This window comes from Bidens hawaiensis, unplaced genomic scaffold (genome assembly GCF_021521415.1).
Source record: "Bidens hawaiensis isolate Kalapana, Puna unplaced genomic scaffold, B.hawaiensis_p1.1 tig00012136_1, whole genome shotgun sequence".
NCBI lineage: Eukaryota > Viridiplantae > Streptophyta > Magnoliopsida > Asterales > Asteraceae > Bidens > Bidens hawaiensis.
The window spans coordinates 179,162-194,905 of NW_027491976.1; the positions used below are offsets into that span (position 1 = coordinate 179,162).

Consider the following 15,744-nt stretch of genomic DNA (forward strand, 5'->3'; position numbering starts at 1 on the left):
CAACTTCGGCCTCCGCCGCCTGCTGCTTCTCCCGCGCAGCTTGGAGCTCATGCCCGCGCTTAATAAAGGCGGTGTTGGCACTTGCTCGGTTTTCGCTGAGCTCAGCCTGGAGTTTCTCAGCTCGCGCGCGAGCATCAGAAAGGTTCCAGGCAGACACCTTAGCCTCTCGCTGGGCTTCCACAAGAGCATCGCGTACTTTAATATAATCACGACGAAGCTCTTAGGAAGCAGCGAAGAAAGCCGACCCAGCGAAAATATGGTCGTTCAGCAAGTCCGCGCGGGTGCGCTCCTCCTGATACCTCCTTTCAGTAGGAGGCACGGCATGAGCCCAGAAGTCCTCGCATACGCCCATGGATTGGAAGGAACTGTCTTCATTAATATTCCATCTCGGGCGGTAAACGTGGTCACCTTCCTGCAAAACACAAGAAATGTTCTAAGTCATAAAACATACTTATATGGAGGAACGCGCAGCGGAGCAACAAATTAAAACATACCTGCGGGGATGAAGCAGAAAAGTCAGCGCCAGCCCCACCAGAAGTCTGCGCTGCGAACTCTTGCGGCATCGCAGGGCTGGCGCGGTCTCCCAAGGAGTCTTCAGCTTGAACCCCCTCATCCTCCTCATCTTCTTCAATAGGCCTCTTCTCCTGCGACCTGGAGGGCTCCAAACCAGTCTCGCGGGGAGGGCTGCGTGTAGGATGAGGCGAGGGAGGTCTCGACGCCGCCAGTTCGGCGCGCAGTACGGTTTCCTACTCCTTGGTAATCCCAATAAGGGGAGACTCAGCACTAGCAGGAGCAGGAGCGGAACCAGCGGCGCCGGCAACGGCGCCAGGAGTGTCACCAGCAACTTGTGCGCCAGCTACAACTCCTATGAACAAATCAACAAGGAAAAATGGTTTATGACTGAATCCAAAAGAAAAATTCAGAAGACAAATGTGCAAAACATACCTTGGCGCAATTCTGTCCGCGCGGCGAACATCGCCATAAAGTTCATTCTACCCTTTTCAGAGGGTAGAACAGGGGACTCCGAAGCAGCCCCCGGCGCAGCCTCAGCACCTTGTGGCGCCTGCGGCTGATCTGCGACCGTCGCCGGTCCTGCAAACATTCAAAGGAGCAAAGGTTTAATAACAATTCAATCAGATGAAGATAAGCAAAGTATACCTGTTGCAGGCGCGGCACTGCTTCTCTCTTCAGCCGCGCGAATGGAGGAGGTGACGCCACCATACCTCAAGTGGACAGGAGGTCTGCCCACTCTCACAGGCAGGGAAGCTAAAGAAACCTTGGTGGTAAACACCTGGGTTTCCTTAGGTCCCTTGGTTTGAGCATGGGGATGAGCGACAGGGGTGTCATCTTTCTTCTGTTTCTTACTGGCCCCTGCGCCAGATTTCCCCTTAGCTTTGCGTTTTAGTAGGGGCGCCTCCGCTTCCTCCTCCTCCTCCTCCGCGAGCTCCAGCTCGTAGTTTTCGAGCGCATCTGCAAATACAAGCAACACAGCTGTTAATAAACTTTGGTATTCTAAGGGAATAAGCATAAGTGCGAAGGCTTACCAGGCGCGTCACTATCAAAGTCAAATTCCAGATCCACTGGGATGAACATGTCATCGAAGCGATCTGGGAAACCAACCTCCCCAGCGCCAAGCGCGACGGAGCCATCCTCCACTTGATCATCATAAGCGGCGTGGATATAATCCTTGGTGACTGCGCAAAAACAAATCAAGTGATATCAACAAAAGAATTATGTTCGCGCAGAAAAAGAAATAAAGCAATGAAGTAAACTTACACAACCCGTCGACTTGGATAACGGGCTCAAGCGCGCTGTCGGCCCACAGCTTAGTCATGCCGACCCCCACCAGCGCCTCCTCGCGAATTTTCTTGGCGGGGGATGGTTCGGCGGTCAGTTTCTTAACCCAGGCGCCGGTTGGGTTCTTAATAACATCCGCATCCGCGGGCGCAGAATCGATCGCGCGCATCGTCATACGGATGGGGATCACACCAGCCCTTATGTAAAAGAACCTCTCAGACCAGTCATGAAGGCTCTTGAATGAAACAGTGGAGCACTTCACCTTCTGACTGCGAGGAATAAAGGAGATCCAAGAATCTTGGATCTTGGGCTTGTAAAAAAATTGAAAGCGCCGAGGGGTAGGCTCCTCGCGCTGTGATTTGCACATGAACTCGAAATGAGTCATGCGCACAAGTCCAAACGGATGGACTTGGGATATATGAATCCCGAAAAAACGTAACACCGCGCCTACAAACCTTGTCATCGGAAGACGAAGGTTGCAGTGGGTGAAAAAATGGGTGTACAATGAAATATAGCCGGCAGGCGGGTCCGCCGCCGTTTGCCCGGCCCCAGGCAACATGCAGCCAAACAGGGTGGGAAAACCCTGAGAGGCGATAAGGCTGTCGAGATCGGCCTGCCTCAATTTGCAGGGGATTTCATTTCACCTTTTGGTGGCCTTGGTCCTCCCTACTTCCTCCGATGTGGTCTCAACAACCCTCTTCCCCTTCCCCTTTTGCTTCAATGTCGACATCACCACAGATTTCACACGGCGTCTTCGAGAGGCAATAGAGGTGATTGAGGGGCTAGACGAGTCTGAACTATCAGACATACAACTGCAGCAGCAAATAATAGAAGTTTCGAAACGATGAAAACACTCAATTCAGAATATGAAAGGCAGAAACTCGAAAATTTGCAACAATGAAGATGAATATAAAAATTTCCTAAGGGCCTGCTTTTATAGGCCCAGGAGAGAGAAATGTGGCAACTGATCGGATTTCACGCGCCCCCACTCGCAGGTCCAAGCCAACGAGGGCGCGGCACGTGTCCCTAACACTGTTGAGGGGATATAAAAATGTAACCGACCTGCCACAGAGCAGAAACGCGCCCCCACTCGCAGGTGCAAACCAATGCGAGCGCGACACGTGTTCCAGACAGCTGTGCGAGGGGACATGAAAGGCAACTGTAGCACCTCGAGCACACGGAACGTCTGACACGTTTACGGCGCACGTCACCACCAACCAACCACGTGTTTGGACCCTTCGTTTCAACCAAATGGATAGAACTTCGCGCAACCATGGAAAAAACCAGGAAAACGACAAAACCCCAGTAAAAGACCAAAATCAGTAAGTCTAATATCTATCTTACCGCGCTCGCGCGAGATAAGACACACATTAGACTGGGGGGGCTTGAAGAGGTATGTACCCGCCTCAACACCGAGCAAGGCGGGTCAACCCACAAGATAAAGACATTATGAAGGCACAAAGCCAAAACCTATGCGCATGGCGCATACGAAACATGCTCAGGCATCATATGCCCAGGCACACATATGCTCGCGCATCACATCAGCGCGCGGCGCATCAGCGCGCGGCGCATATAACATGCTCGTGCATATCACATCTGCCCAGGCACACATATGCTCGCGCATCACATATGCGCGCAGCGCATCAGCGCGCGGCGCATATCACATGCTCGTGCATATCACATCTGCGCATGAAATATCTGCGCGTGAGAATAAAGAGAAGACCTCGCGCATCCTCAGGATGGGCGCATATCACACGTGCACATAATCAACCTCGTCCTTATCCAAATCAGGATTAGGGCAACCTTGATTGTGCACGTCAGACAACCTTCCAGAAGGCATCTTTTTAAGGAGTAAGAATATGCTGATGTTGACAGCTGCCAAATGAAAGGTCGACAACTCAGCATGACACATGTGTTACCACGTGATTACAACCAACGAGAAAGCGCCAGGTGTCCCAGAGGACACGTGGCGCAAATCGATTGGAGGAGGACAACAAAACCCTAATCTGATCTCAGCTCAATTAGTGGAAACCCTAGCACTATAAATACAGCATCAACTCCACTTTGATGGACACATTCATACTCAATCATTGACAGTTACAGGCAGTGATATCACATTCAATCATATTGAATTACATTCACTCACAGTCAGTTACATACAAACACACAGTCTCACAATCAGAGGGCATTCAGCTATTAAGCAATACTCTTGAGATTCCCTTACTCACACATTATTATCTTCTCCACCATATACTGATTCTCACGCCGGAGGGTTACCCCAAAGAGGACCCCTCTGTCCCTTTCTGAGGGGTAAGTAACGGCGCTGTTCATTTTGTAGGTGGAAGAACACGGATCCAGAAGAACCATCGGTGAACTAGTACAATCAAACCCGAGGAAAGTAGATCTGCTACCAGTGAGTAGATCCACGTTTCTTCATCCCCATCAATCGTCCCCAATTCTTCACTCATGTGAACGAGCTCCGGTACTTGTTTTCCACAAGAACCAACAAGCCTTTAAGATAACCAATTGAATAGCCTCTTCTTCCTACTATCTTGAATCGTTACATTTAAATGAATTTTTAAAAGATCTCTACCCATAAAAGCATAAATTGGAGGTACCATTCAACTTCAAATTTTTTATAGTATTATAATATAATTGTTTTGAATTAGACTGTACCTTTTTGATTAATCTGTTTGCATGACACATTGGCATACAGTAATATGCTATATATAAACAAGGTAAAGTTAAAATAATATTTTTCACAAAAATGAAAAGTGTGTGAAAAATTTGTAATTAAAAGAAATTCTTTAAAATAAATTAAAAAAATAATAATAAAATCATAACTCAATATATAAATAGAAAACAAAAAAATAAAAAAAAACTAAAATGTTTCCGCCATTATTCACGTTAAAAAAATACAAAAAAATTGACGAAAGACACAATGTCGAGCAAAGACACACTTATAACTAAAAAAGACACTGTAGATCGCAAAATATAACACAATGTTGAGCAAAATATAGCATAAGGTTGAGTAATATAACACAATATAAAGAAAAAGACATAATGTCAAGAAAAAAGACAAAATCAATGACGAAAATAAACACAAAACACAATGATAAACAAAAAGACACAACGACTTTTTTCACTTACCGTTGTGTTTTTTTTATGAGAACGAAAAAGACGGTGAAAACATTTTTGTATTTTTACTTTTTTTAGTTTTATATTATATTTTGAGTTAAGATTTATTTATTTACTTTTAACTTTTTTAGTGGTTTTTTTTGTCAGACTATAAATAATTCTCTTTCCTCGTTTTTTTTGCTTTTTATATAATAACTTACCCTGCCTCTTATAATCTTAAAAATAATAATAAAAATGAACAAAAACGAAACCTATACATATACGTTTTGTTTCAGTTTGATTGATCCAGTCTGTAGTCATCTTCCTCAACGAAGCTGTAACCTGCACTACACGCGAATCCACCATCTTATCTTTATTTTTCAACCCACTAAACAATCACAACCCAGATCATCAAAACCCTAATTAATGAATGAAATCAGTTTAATTGAATGAACCCATTGAAAAAAGTAATGACCGGAAACGAGTTTCGATTCTTCTTGTCGTGTGACATTAATCTTCCAGTCACTTTCAGAATCGAAAAGCTTGAAGGCCATTTACCCAATTCCAGTTCATCAAAACCAGGTATAATTTATATTAAATCAAGCCCTAATTTGATAGTTTGGGGTGTGATCAGATATCTTGGATTTATGCAGGGGAGATAGGTAATGGTGTTGTTGATGATAAAAAACCTGAGCTTTATGTTGAGTGTGGATTGTATATTGATGGTGCTCCGTTTGGGCTGCCCATGAGAACAAGGTTACATTTTTCATTGTTTTTTTTAATTTATATCTTCTTAACTTATAGGCCTGTAAAGGAACAAACTTTCAGTGGCGGAAGTTCGTTTATAAACAAACGGACATGAGCACATGTTTTGTTTGTTCATTTACGTTCGTGAACATTCGTTTATATTTGTTCATATATTGTTTCATATATATTAATTTAACTTGTTCAACTGTGTAATTATATAACTTTTAACGTGTTAGACTGTTAGTAATCCAACCCTAGCTGCATCTTCATATTTGGGAATTAGCTCTCGGCCTCTCTCATTTTCTTCCAAGATATTTAAACATGGTGTTCGTTTATTATTCTTTGTTTGTGATCATTTTTATTCGTTCATTTGCGTTCAGTTATGTTCATGAACTGTTCGTTTAAAATGTTAATGAACGGATATAAACGAACACGAACATGATCATTTTTCTAAAGAACGGACATGAACAAGTAAATATGCCCGTTTAACTGCTCGTGTTTCTGTCTGTTAAATTCAAATGAATGAACCAGAACATGCCCTCGTTCGTGGTCGTTCGGTTCATTTTCAGTCGTTACAACTTGTAATGGAATAAATGGTACTAAATACAGTAAGTGGTGTTTTGTAATAGTTCGTTAGGTCAGTTAGTTGGTTTGGGTACTTAAACGTGTATTACAGTTAGAATTGTTAACCAGTTGAAAAACTAAGCTTTGCTTACTCCCCTCTCTCACACCAGTTTAGTTTGTATCACAACTTTTGTTGATTAATAATAAAACTATTATGTTCAGGCTGGAATCTTCTGGTCCACCCTTTTGTTGGGGTGAACTCATTACATTAAGCACCAAATATCGAGACTTAACTGCCAACTCTCAGCTTGCAGTAACCGTAAGTTATTAATTTTACCATATTTGTTTATACGACTTTCATGTCATTAGACTAATACTTTTCTGATTGTAGGTTTGGGATGTTTCGTGTGGGAAAGATGAGAGTTTGGTTGGTGGGGCCACTATCCATTTTTTTAATGTGAAAAAAAACTCAAAACCGGGAAGCATAAACTTAGGCTTTGGAAAGGAAAAGATGCAGACGGGTCGATTCACTCCACTACCCCTGGAAAGGTTTTGTAAACACGTTATATGTTCGTATTTATAAATTTATTAGGTTAGAAACCCATGTATTACACGGGCTGAATAAATCCAACCTGTTGTAAACCAGCAATTTTTATGAAGATACGTATGTTGGATGTCATCAACCATTGGTGAAATAAGAAATAACAAAGATTTAAGAATTATAAATAACAAAGAATGAAGATTTTAGAATTATATTTTAAGATAAGATATAATGAAATCTTTTTATGAATTAGTAAGTTTCAATAAACTATTAGAACAAATTTTAGATATTTAATTATTAAATATTAATAATTTATTAGAGAGATAAAGAGAGGCAGGAAACAAAATCTAGACTTCACCAGAAGTTGACATGTGGCAAACCAAGTTACTTATTATAATAAGATACGGTCGAATTTCTCACTAATTACATGCTATTGATATGCTTAGGTTCCTAAAGAGGAACGAGGGGAATTGGAGTGTTTGGAGAAGCTTGTAAATAAGTATGAACGGGGTCTAATCCAACGAGTCGATTGGTTGGACCGTCTTGCTTTTAAATCTATGGAAAAGATTAAAGATCTTGAAAGCAGTAAAAACAGGAGTAATCATTTGTATGTGCTTGTAGATTTCTGCAGTTTTGAACATCGAGTTGTTCTACAGGTGTGAATTTTATAATTTGATACATGAACTATGTTGATTGTCTTTTGACACTTGTGCTGTGACATTTTAGGAATCGGGGCCAAATTTATTAATGCCAGCATCTATAACTTCAAGTAATGAACTGGTTACCGTGTGGGATCCAGAAGTCGGGAAAATCAACCCGTCTGAGCACAAACAATTAAAGCTTGCAAGGAGTTTGAACCGCGGTATCATTGATAGAGATCTTAAGCCCAGCTCTACTGAACGGAAGTAAGTTTTCTTCATAATTATTCATATTTCAAAAAAGTTTAGTTATTTATTTTTATTATTATCATTGTATGCTTTTTACTTATTTGGTCAATACAAAGAATATTAAAGTACCCACCAACACGAACTTTGAGTGGAGACGAGAGATAGTTATTGTGGAAATTCCGTTTCTCGTTAATGTCAGAGAAACGCGCTTTAACAAAGTTTCTTCGATGTGTCGAATGGAGTGATGTTCAGGTACATACCCCCCACCCCACCTCCAATAAGTAACCAACATAGTGATCTGTGTATCTATATATGAATCTTTTCATTTTTATAGGAAGCGAAGCAGGCGATTGAATTGATGGGAAGATGGGAAATGATTGATGTATGTGATGCATTAGAGCTTTTGTCTCCTGTTTTCGAGAGTGAAGATGTATGTTTTCAACACATATGACAGCACATGTTAAAGTTCAATTTTGACGGTTAAACACTGATTTTGACTTGTATCAACAGGTTCGGGCTCATGCGGTTCGTGTCCTTGAACGGGCCGATGATGAAGAGCTTCAATGCTATTTACTTCAACTGGTTCAAGCTATGCGGTTTGAACGCTCGGATAAATCTCGTCTTTCTCAGTTTCTCGTGCAGCGTTGTATGCCATCTATAAAATTGAATTTGAATCTTAAAAAATTAGTTTCCAACATTCTGGAATCTGATATATTTTTTTATTGGATTGGCAGCATTAACGAACATCGAGTTTGCTAGTTTCCTTAGATGGTATGTTGCTGTTGAACTTCACGACCCCGCATACGCAAAACGTTTTTATTGTACCTATGAAATGCTAGAAGAAAATATGATTAAGGTAAGATTCTGTTTGCATGTGGTATCTAGCTGGCATGGCATCGTGTTCACTTTACTTTTGATTTTACAGTTGGGAATGGGGGCGTATGATGGTGGAGATGGTTTTAAATTATGGCAAAGTTTGGTCCGCCAAACAGAATTGACAGCTCAGCTTTGTTCGATAATGAGAGATGTAAGAAACGTAAGAGGCGGTACGCAAAAGAAAATTGAAAAGCTTCGCCACCTTCTTTCGGGCCTTCTTAGTGAACTTACATACTTTGACGAGGTAATATATTCTTGAAGCTTCTAGATTCTAATGACTGATGTGACACTAAACTTCTTACATTTTTAGCCTATACGATCACCTTTGGCACCCACGGTTCTGATCACGGGAATCATTCCATCAGATTCATCAATATTCAAAAGTGCATTGCATCCTTTACGTCTCGCGTTTAGAACGTCTAGTGGTGGATGTTTAAAGATTATTTTCAAGAAAGATCTTCGACAAGATCAATTGGTATATAATTTGACCTTTAGTTTTATACTTTTTCTTCGTGGGCCCGGCTAGAAAATTGATGTGTGTTTGGTTATTCTTGTAGGTTGTTCAAATGGTGTCATTAATGGACCGTTTACTTAAATTGGAAAATCTTGATTTACATTTAACACCATACAGGGTGTTAGCAACGGGCCATGATGAAGGCATGATGGAATTCATACCATCCAAGTCTCTAGCTCAGGTTTGACTTTTTTTGGTCAAATGACACTGTCATTAAAATATTTTTTTAATGAGTTTAATAATTTTGGTTGTCTGTAGATTCTTTCGGAACACCGAAGTATTACAAGCTACTTGCAGAAGTGTCATCCGGATGAAGAGGGACCGTTTGGGATAACAGCCACGTGTCTTGAAACTTTTATTAAAAGCTGTGCAGGATACTCGGTGATCACATACATACTCGGCATTGGAGACAGGTTAAACTTAGACTTCATATTCCAATTCATACTAATTCTGCAAACCAAACGATCCCTTAACTTGTACTCGTTATTTTGCATGTGTAGACATCTGGATAATCTTTTACTTAGGGATGATGGCCGCCTTTTTCATGTTGATTTTGGTTATATTTTGGGTCGTGATCCAAAGCCGTTTCCTCCACCTATGAAGCTTTGCAAAGAAATGGTGGAGGCAATGGGTGGTGCAGAAAGGTATTTTGATAATATATCATCATCATCATCATCTTCATCATCATCATTATTATTATTATTATTATTATTTTGTTATTATTGTTATTATTATTATTGTTATTATTATTGTTATTATTATTTATTATTATTATTATTATTATTATTATTATTAACCTTTTCATGATGCAACAAGTATCAACTTTTTTTATTATTTTTCTGCAGCCAATATTATACAAGGTTTAAATCATATTGTTGCGAGGCGTATAACATTCTTCGTAAATCAAGTAACTTGATTTTGAATCTCTTTCATCTAATGGCGGGTTCCAACATTCCCGATATAGCTTCTGATCCCGAGAAGGAATTTTAAAGGTGCATTTTATCCCGTCTTTTGTATATTTTATTTTTGTAAATGTAACTATACTATAACTTGGATCTTTGTTAATTCTTGTAGCTTCAAGAGAAGCTTCGTTTGGACTTAGATGATGAAGAGTGCATACATTTCTTCCAGGATCTTATTAACGAGAGCGTTAGTGCGTTGTTTCCTCAAATGGTTGAGACAATTCATCGTTGGGCACAATATTGGAGATGATTATTGGTCATACACAGGTTTTGTTTATTATTTGTCATATTGTTTTGTTAAAAGTATTTGTCTATTTTATTGATTCATGTGTCGATTTTTCTTCAGGTTGCAAAGGGGTCTTGGAAAAACAAATTTGTATAGGGTTGTAAATAATGCTCATATCTACGTGTGTTATCGGTTTAATTAGTTTGTAGAAGATGTTGGCATTTCCTGATGGCTTAGATGGTAAAAACCAGGACTATACAACAAGGTTACGTTAGGGACGGTTTCGATTTCTTTAATATTTTTTTTTTATTTTTATCGATGCCATAATGTCGCTGTGGTATACATGTTTTCAGGTAGGATAACACATTTGGTGATTTGCTTAAAAATTCTCCCTTTTTTTAAGTAATAAAATACTCTAAAAAACACTGCTTTTAACGACCTCCCCGGTCCAACAATAGACCAAAAATAACATAAAAACCGATAAATGATGTTCCGCATACCACACAATAAAAAAGAACACAACTAAACCCTTAGTTTTAAAGCCAAGGCATTCACGTCAAGCAACTTGCTAACTCTGCTGTCATCGTCATCATCTCATCTTGACTAGGGTTGGGGCGTGTTACGACCAAGGTTTAGGTGACTGTTTTTAGCAAGAACCCAGAGTGGGAGTCAGTTTCATGATTTCTCTTCATTGGAGTGCCACTAGGAGAAGAAAACAGTACTTGTTGGTTTATTCGTGGTCTTCCATTGTAGTTGTGTCTTTGAAGATCTGAAAAAACAAGTTGCGCAAAGAGTTGGTGCCCAAAGAGATGTTAATATACATTTTTTTGAAGAATGGGAGAGAGATTGTGTATGGCTAAGGTGGCGAAAAGTTTTAAAGTGCTTCAGATTATCAATTTTATGTTAGTTATCAACGGTAGAAAACTAACAAAAAATGCTAGAAAAAAGATACGAAAGTCACGGAATAGTTATATAACTAGGGTTTGGATCAAATCAAATGAAATTAACGTGCTAATTGTGAGAATCAAGTAGAGTAATTATCTAATTACATTATAAAATTAAATCACATAATTACGCTACTTGTTTATAATTACTCTACTTGACTATCACAATTAGCACACTAATTTTATATGTACGTTAACCAATGTTGTAAAAGTAGGTCTACAAGGTCGAGTACTCCCCGAGTATTCGCTACAAGGTATGGCGCCAAGGGTAGTTTTTTTAACTCCGCCTAGTTACTAAGAATCGATCAAAGGTGGTCAACCTCAGCCAGAATCACATCTAGTTGGTCAACTTTGACCGATTTTGACTTAAAAAATAAAACATAATTCATATTTCTATAATATTGAAAAAAGAATATCATTTTTTTTAACTAATGATTAAATACTTTTAGATTAATTTACTATTTAAAAATGCATTTATTTTATTCATATTGATATTCACTCATTTTGTTATAAATATTAGCAAACTTATGATATTTGACATATACATAATATCCAAAAGTTAATTATCTTTATATTTACCATTTCCGAGTACTCTCCGATCCGAGTACTCCCCGAGTACACCCAACTCTCCAGTTAACCGCCTAGGGTCCGCCTAGCGACTTTTGCAACCTTGACGTTAACTACTATAGTTAATGTTGTTACTAATTTAACAATTGTGCGAAGGACTGGTTTGAGGTGAGCCAGGCTCATCTCAGTTTAAGCGAGCCAACGAACAAGCTCATATCGGCTCGTATAGTAATTAGTGAAGGTGAGTCACAAGAGGTAGATGACCGAACTCCCCTAGCTACATTTTTAAAACAAGTAAACTAAACAAGTGCTAGGAAAATGTTTAATTAATGGTTAACATGAATACGCGGGTTTGGGGTTATATAACCTCCTCCTCCTCCTCATATTCATTATCACTTTTATTTATTATCTCCATTTTTCTTCTTATTCTCTCTCTACGAATCGATCGGTGGATCCATCACCAACAACCACCTCTAGTTTTCTCAGGTAAATCCAGACCCAGATCTTAACAGTTTATTACCTTGATTCATAATATATTCTAGGTCATCATTTTATTTGCTAATTGCGTTAAAATTGCCTGTAATTATGTGTTTTATTATGCAATTGAATGACATCTGGATCATTTTGTAGCCTTGATTTGAAATTATGCGGTTGCAAGTGATGTTATTGGTAGAATTGGTGGAATTGCCGATTAGGTTTACGCATTTTTAGGTTTTTGTGATCCGATCTGATTACTGTTTTATAAACTTTAATCAGATCCGTTTTACGGATGCATCGTCTCGTAGATAGATTCTGTAAAGCGACACGATGCATCCGATCTGATTTACGGCTTTGTAAACTTTATGTTGCTGAGGTTTAACAATTATATTATGCCTGCTAAGCCTGCTAAGTTTGAATTTAGGATCTGATCATGAATATTAACTTTATGTTTAATTACCGTTTTGAAGATTTTAATATACAGTCTTCTGTTGGGATTTTAATACTGTTTTAACGGTAAATCAGTGAATTTTAGAAGATTCTTTTGAACTACACTAGCTTTATATAATTAAGTAATAAACTAATAAAGTATGTCGGATGTGATGGATTAGTTTACATTCTGGAAATTGCCACACTGAAAGTTTTAGTTGCGATTTGCTATTTTTAGATTTAATGGTTTTGATTAAGTGGCGGTGTTGATTGTAGGGATCCTCGCTAGCAAGAGGATAGGATGGGGCTAACTTTCACTAAGCTTTTTAGCCGGCTCTTTGCCAAGAAAGAGATGCGTATATTGATGGTTGGTCTCGATGCAGCTGGTAAGACTACCATCTTGTACAAGCTCAAGCTCGGTGAGATCGTCACCACTATCCCTACCATAGGTAATCATTTAGCTACAACTTACACCTATAATCAGAGTTAGAAGTTTAATAGCTAATGAGGTTATTCTTTGCAGGTTTTAATGTTGAGACTGTCGAGTACAAGAACATTAGCTTCACTGTGTGGGATGTCGGGGGTCAGGACAAGGTAGATATTCCATTTACTTTATAATATACTAGTTTGAGGCCCGTGTACTACACGAGTGGTTCTTGAAAATACATTATTTAATAAATAATCAGTATATAAGAAACAATAAACCTGTTAAACACTATTAATACAGTCGAACAATAGTCTTTAAAACAATTTATAAATATCAAATGTTTGGAAAAAAAATAGGAAGTAAATATTAAAATAACAAATTTTGAAGCATAAATTTTAAGAATGGTAACTATTATTTTACCATTATAAATTTGTTAAAAATGATGAGGTTTAATCTAGGAGTGACAAGTGGCAAGACTTGTAGCCTTTTATTAGAGAGCATAGATATAGATGTTTTCATAAGAAAAACCCTAATCTTGTTTTGGTTGAATGCTATATAATTGCTTGTAATCATGTGTTTGATATGTAGATCCGTCCACTATGGAGGCATTACTTCCAGAACACCCAAGGTCTTATCTTTGTGGTTGATAGCAATGATAGGGACAGAGTTGTGGAAGCTAGAGATGAACTGCACAGGATGTTGAACGAGGCAAGTTTGCATTTTTTATAGTTCATTTTATATAGTTGCTACTTTTAAGTTGTTATATAGTTACTTGAATGCTATTTTTTACTTAATTATGCCAGGATGAGTTGAGAGATGCAGTTCTTCTTGTATTTGCTAACAAACAAGATCTCCCGAATGCAATGAATGCTGCTGAAATTACTGATAAGCTCGGTCTTCACTCCCTTCGACAACGCCACTGGTAATACAGATTAAAAGCTTTTATCGTAACATGATATTATTATTATTATTTCAGTTTTGTTTAAACATGCTCATCTTTATCTTTTGTTCAGGTACATCCAGAGCACTTGCGCAACCTCTGGAGAGGGACTTTATGAAGGACTTGATTGGCTTTCCAACAACATAGCAAACAAGGCGAGTAGTGCTACAATTGTGAGACCTTAAAACATGTTTGTTTGTTTGTCAGAATGTTAATTGTATGGCATTTTTGTTGCAGGCATGAGGCAGATGGTTGATTATGAGGGTCGATGTTTGGCGGTTTTCATTACTGGTTTTGGAACTTGTTTGTTTGAGAAGGTATTTTGTTTTTTATATACAAGTGTAGTGTTTATCGAAAGCATTGTTTGGATTTCAAGTATGTGTTAGGTAGGTGGTTCTTGTTTCTCAAGTAGTAAGAGGTTGAGTTCTTGTGGTTGTTAGATTTCAATGTTGTTTGTTATGTGTCCATTTCGTGAAACTCTTTTATTCCGTCGGTTTTTTCATATTGCATGTTCTCTAATTGTGTTGTAATCAGATAAATTTTGTGATAATAGTTCGGATCGTACATGTTACATTCGTCAAAATAAGTATTTGGTATTATACATGATTTGGGTTTTATGAAATCATCTTTGAAGAAATTTCAAATATTTAAGAACCGAAGTGTCTTAACTCTTATGTATTGAACCCGTCAATATATTTGACTAAGCGAAGATAATATGTACATGACTTTCTACATTTTGAACCCGCAAATGCAGTAATTGGTTCGGTTTCCTGTTAAAAACCAGTAATAAGAGACTCGAAGATAGATTGTTATTGAACTATGGTCTGTTATTTTGTTCATGGTTGTTTGTCACTGAGAATTCGTTGGATGTTCATTGATAAAGATTGCCCTGGTTTGTTCACTCCTTGTTCATTGGCCATGAAGCACCTTTAAGTAAACCTGCATATTGCTGTTAATGACACAAAACAAGTAATGTCTTATTACTTCATACACCATTTAATGACCTTGGTTATCCACATTGTAATTTTGGATTATTTGTTTGGCCTAAGCTTCATATTTAAATCAATGAGAGTACTTGCTATAGAACAATTTTCACAATTGAACTTCTTAGATATTTGTAATTGGAGTTTGTAGCGCGTTTAACTGCCAATTTATTATAATCGTTTGAATGTTAAATAACAAACATTAACCAAGGTGTGACTTATGCATTCACCGTATCCTTCAAAAGGGGTTTGATCATTGATGACAAGTTCTATTGTCAACTTACTCTTCATTCGTACGAAAATAATATCATGTCATCAACATATAACATATAGTCAGATGATTACTTATTGTCGGACTATCGAATCTACCATACATAAAAGTTTCTAACTGGTGTGAGTTATTACCGTTAGACGAAAACAATCTTATAGAGTTTGTTGCCATTATCTGAATTTATATTAAACTACACAAGAACCACATGACATTTACATCTAATAATTGATTAAACTAAAAGCATCGAAAATGCTTTTACTATTTAATAAATAAACGAATAATACACCATGAAAGAAAATTCTAGCATCATGTTGAATTGTCTATCAAGAAATTAAAATACTTGTCAATAATCAAGTCCAAATCACAAATATGGTACAAATCAGATGCCTCCAGAAATCCAATTTTGACCATTTAAGGGACCAACAATCTTTGAAAAATATGCTCTTTTAGCATCTAAAATTCTAAGGTCTGGACT

The 15,744-nt window shown here is 38.2% G+C and overlaps 1 protein-coding gene and 1 pseudogene across 2 annotated transcripts; both read left to right on the plus strand.

Moving 5' to 3' along the window:
* The first annotated feature begins 5,177 nt into the window (after nt 1–5,177).
* On the plus strand, nt 5,178–10,488 carry LOC143540074 (phosphatidylinositol 3-kinase, root isoform-like; annotated as a pseudogene). Its single transcript, XR_013136540.1, has 18 exons — nt 5,178–5,496; nt 5,568–5,670; nt 6,448–6,544; nt 6,617–6,774; nt 7,213–7,422; nt 7,493–7,671; nt 7,758–7,905; nt 7,988–8,083; nt 8,164–8,299; nt 8,388–8,509; nt 8,579–8,773; nt 8,840–9,004; nt 9,087–9,224; nt 9,302–9,456; nt 9,544–9,687; nt 9,889–10,035; nt 10,118–10,272; nt 10,352–10,488. The product of XR_013136540.1 is annotated as a phosphatidylinositol 3-kinase, root isoform-like (transcript).
* A 1,668-nt stretch (nt 10,489–12,156) lies between these two features.
* Nucleotides 12,157–14,529, plus strand: LOC143540075 (ADP-ribosylation factor 2). Its single transcript, XM_077033227.1, has 7 exons — nt 12,157–12,228; nt 12,925–13,097; nt 13,172–13,242; nt 13,664–13,783; nt 13,879–13,997; nt 14,089–14,170; nt 14,253–14,529. Exons 2-7 carry the CDS (start codon nt 12,950–12,952, stop codon nt 14,256–14,258), a joined length of 546 nt encoding a protein of 181 aa, XP_076889342.1. The 5' UTR covers nt 12,157–12,228; nt 12,925–12,949; the 3' UTR covers nt 14,259–14,529.
* Nucleotides 14,530–15,744: the final 1,215 nt, after the last annotated feature.